General features: G+C 58.0%; 1 protein-coding gene across 1 annotated transcript in view; it reads right to left on the reverse strand.

Annotated features, from left to right (window-relative positions):
• Positions 1–1,065: 1,065 nt before the first annotated feature.
• Positions 1,066–1,394, reverse strand: part of CLIC3 (chloride intracellular channel 3) — a 2,494-nt gene continuing 2,165 nt past the window's right edge. The window contains exon 5 of the mRNA XM_010019608.1: positions 1,066–1,227. Within this exon, the coding sequence (XP_010017910.1) occupies positions 1,066–1,227 (162 nt within the window). The remainder of the gene's footprint in view (positions 1,228–1,394) is intronic.

Genomic DNA, 1,394 nt, shown 5'->3' on the forward strand with positions numbered 1-1,394 from the left:
AATTGGTGGGGGTTTTAAAGAATTTTTGTATTGTCATGTAACTGAAAGATACCCTGTGCTTAACTTATTGCCAGTAAAGATGGGTTTAGCCAACTGGTCTCTGGGGACTGGGATGACATGGATGGTCCATTCTGCCTTTCCTTTGCTTGGGAATCCTGTGGCAAATTTCACCTGACCCTGGAGGGTCAGGAGCTCGGAGCTCACCTTCCTGACAGCTTTGTGCCAGTGGGCTGGTGGGTGAGTGGTTGGAGCTTCCCCAGTAGAGCTGGGAGAATGAGCCCAGCCCCTGCTGTGCACTGGGAACTGGGTGTGAGGTCCTGTGAGGGATGCAAGCTACTGAGGCTGATCACTCCAGACACACTTGTCTCACTTGCAAAGCCTTTATTGATTTCCGTGAGCTCTGATATATGGCTTGTACTTGCCCTGCCTCACTCTGCTCCCTCTTCCACATGGGCTCCTGATAGCTTCTTAATGAAAGGTTCTGGGGCCACGGTGCCCTCCACTCCCCTTGCCCAGGGGATGGGGTCCTACTGTGTCCCCCACCCATGCCACGTCACCCCCCATGCCATGTCCCCCCCCATTCCCAGGGATGTGCTGTGGCTGTGCTGGTTCCCCTCACTGGTGCAGCTCCTCGGGAACATCTTGCCCCGGGTCACTCACTGGCAGGTGGCATTGTGTACATCCAGGGGAGGCTACAGGGATGCCCACTGCTCTCTCTGCCCCGCAGCCCTCTGCTCTGGGCAGCTTTTTCTCCCCAGCTCCTGCCCTTGTCCTCAGCATTGCCCAGCTTTGGTACACATCATGCCTGTGGCTGCAGCCCCCTTGTACCCATTACAATGTTTGAGGAACCACAGGGCAGGTTGAGGGGGTGCTGGCTGGGCTGGGTGGGTGGCACAAGAGGTGAGAACGCATTTGCGGGTGCAATGCAATGCAGATAGCTACCAGCACCTTGGTTAGGGGTGCCACCTGAGGGAATGTGGGTGCCAGGGCACAGCTCATGCTCACTGTCTTCCCCAGTGCGTGCAGGCAGGACCATGATGGTCACAGCAGGACCAGGGCAGGTGCTCACTGCAGCGACCGCACCACGGAGCGATAAGCTTGTACAATCTCCTCGCTGCTGGGGCAGGTGTATCTGAACTCCTTGATTTCCCTGGCACCGTTGAGGTACCGCCACACGCCCCGCAGGTCCTTGGGGATCCCAAAGCGGTGGTAGTGCTGGCACACGACCTGTGGGCAGGAACGGGGTGAGCCCCTGCTCAGCACTGCATGCCTGGGGTGTGCCAAGGAGGGCCCCATGGCCAAGGGCTGGTACTGACAAGCAGGATAGTGGCAGGGGGCCAGGGTACATCCCTAGAACTACACAAGACAAGGGGTAGCACCTGGCAGGGGATGCA

Source organism: Nestor notabilis, unplaced genomic scaffold (assembly GCF_000696875.1).
Source record: "Nestor notabilis isolate BGI_N333 unplaced genomic scaffold, ASM69687v1 scaffold17478, whole genome shotgun sequence".
In the NCBI taxonomy this organism is placed as follows: Eukaryota; Metazoa; Chordata; class Aves; order Psittaciformes; family Psittacidae; genus Nestor; species Nestor notabilis.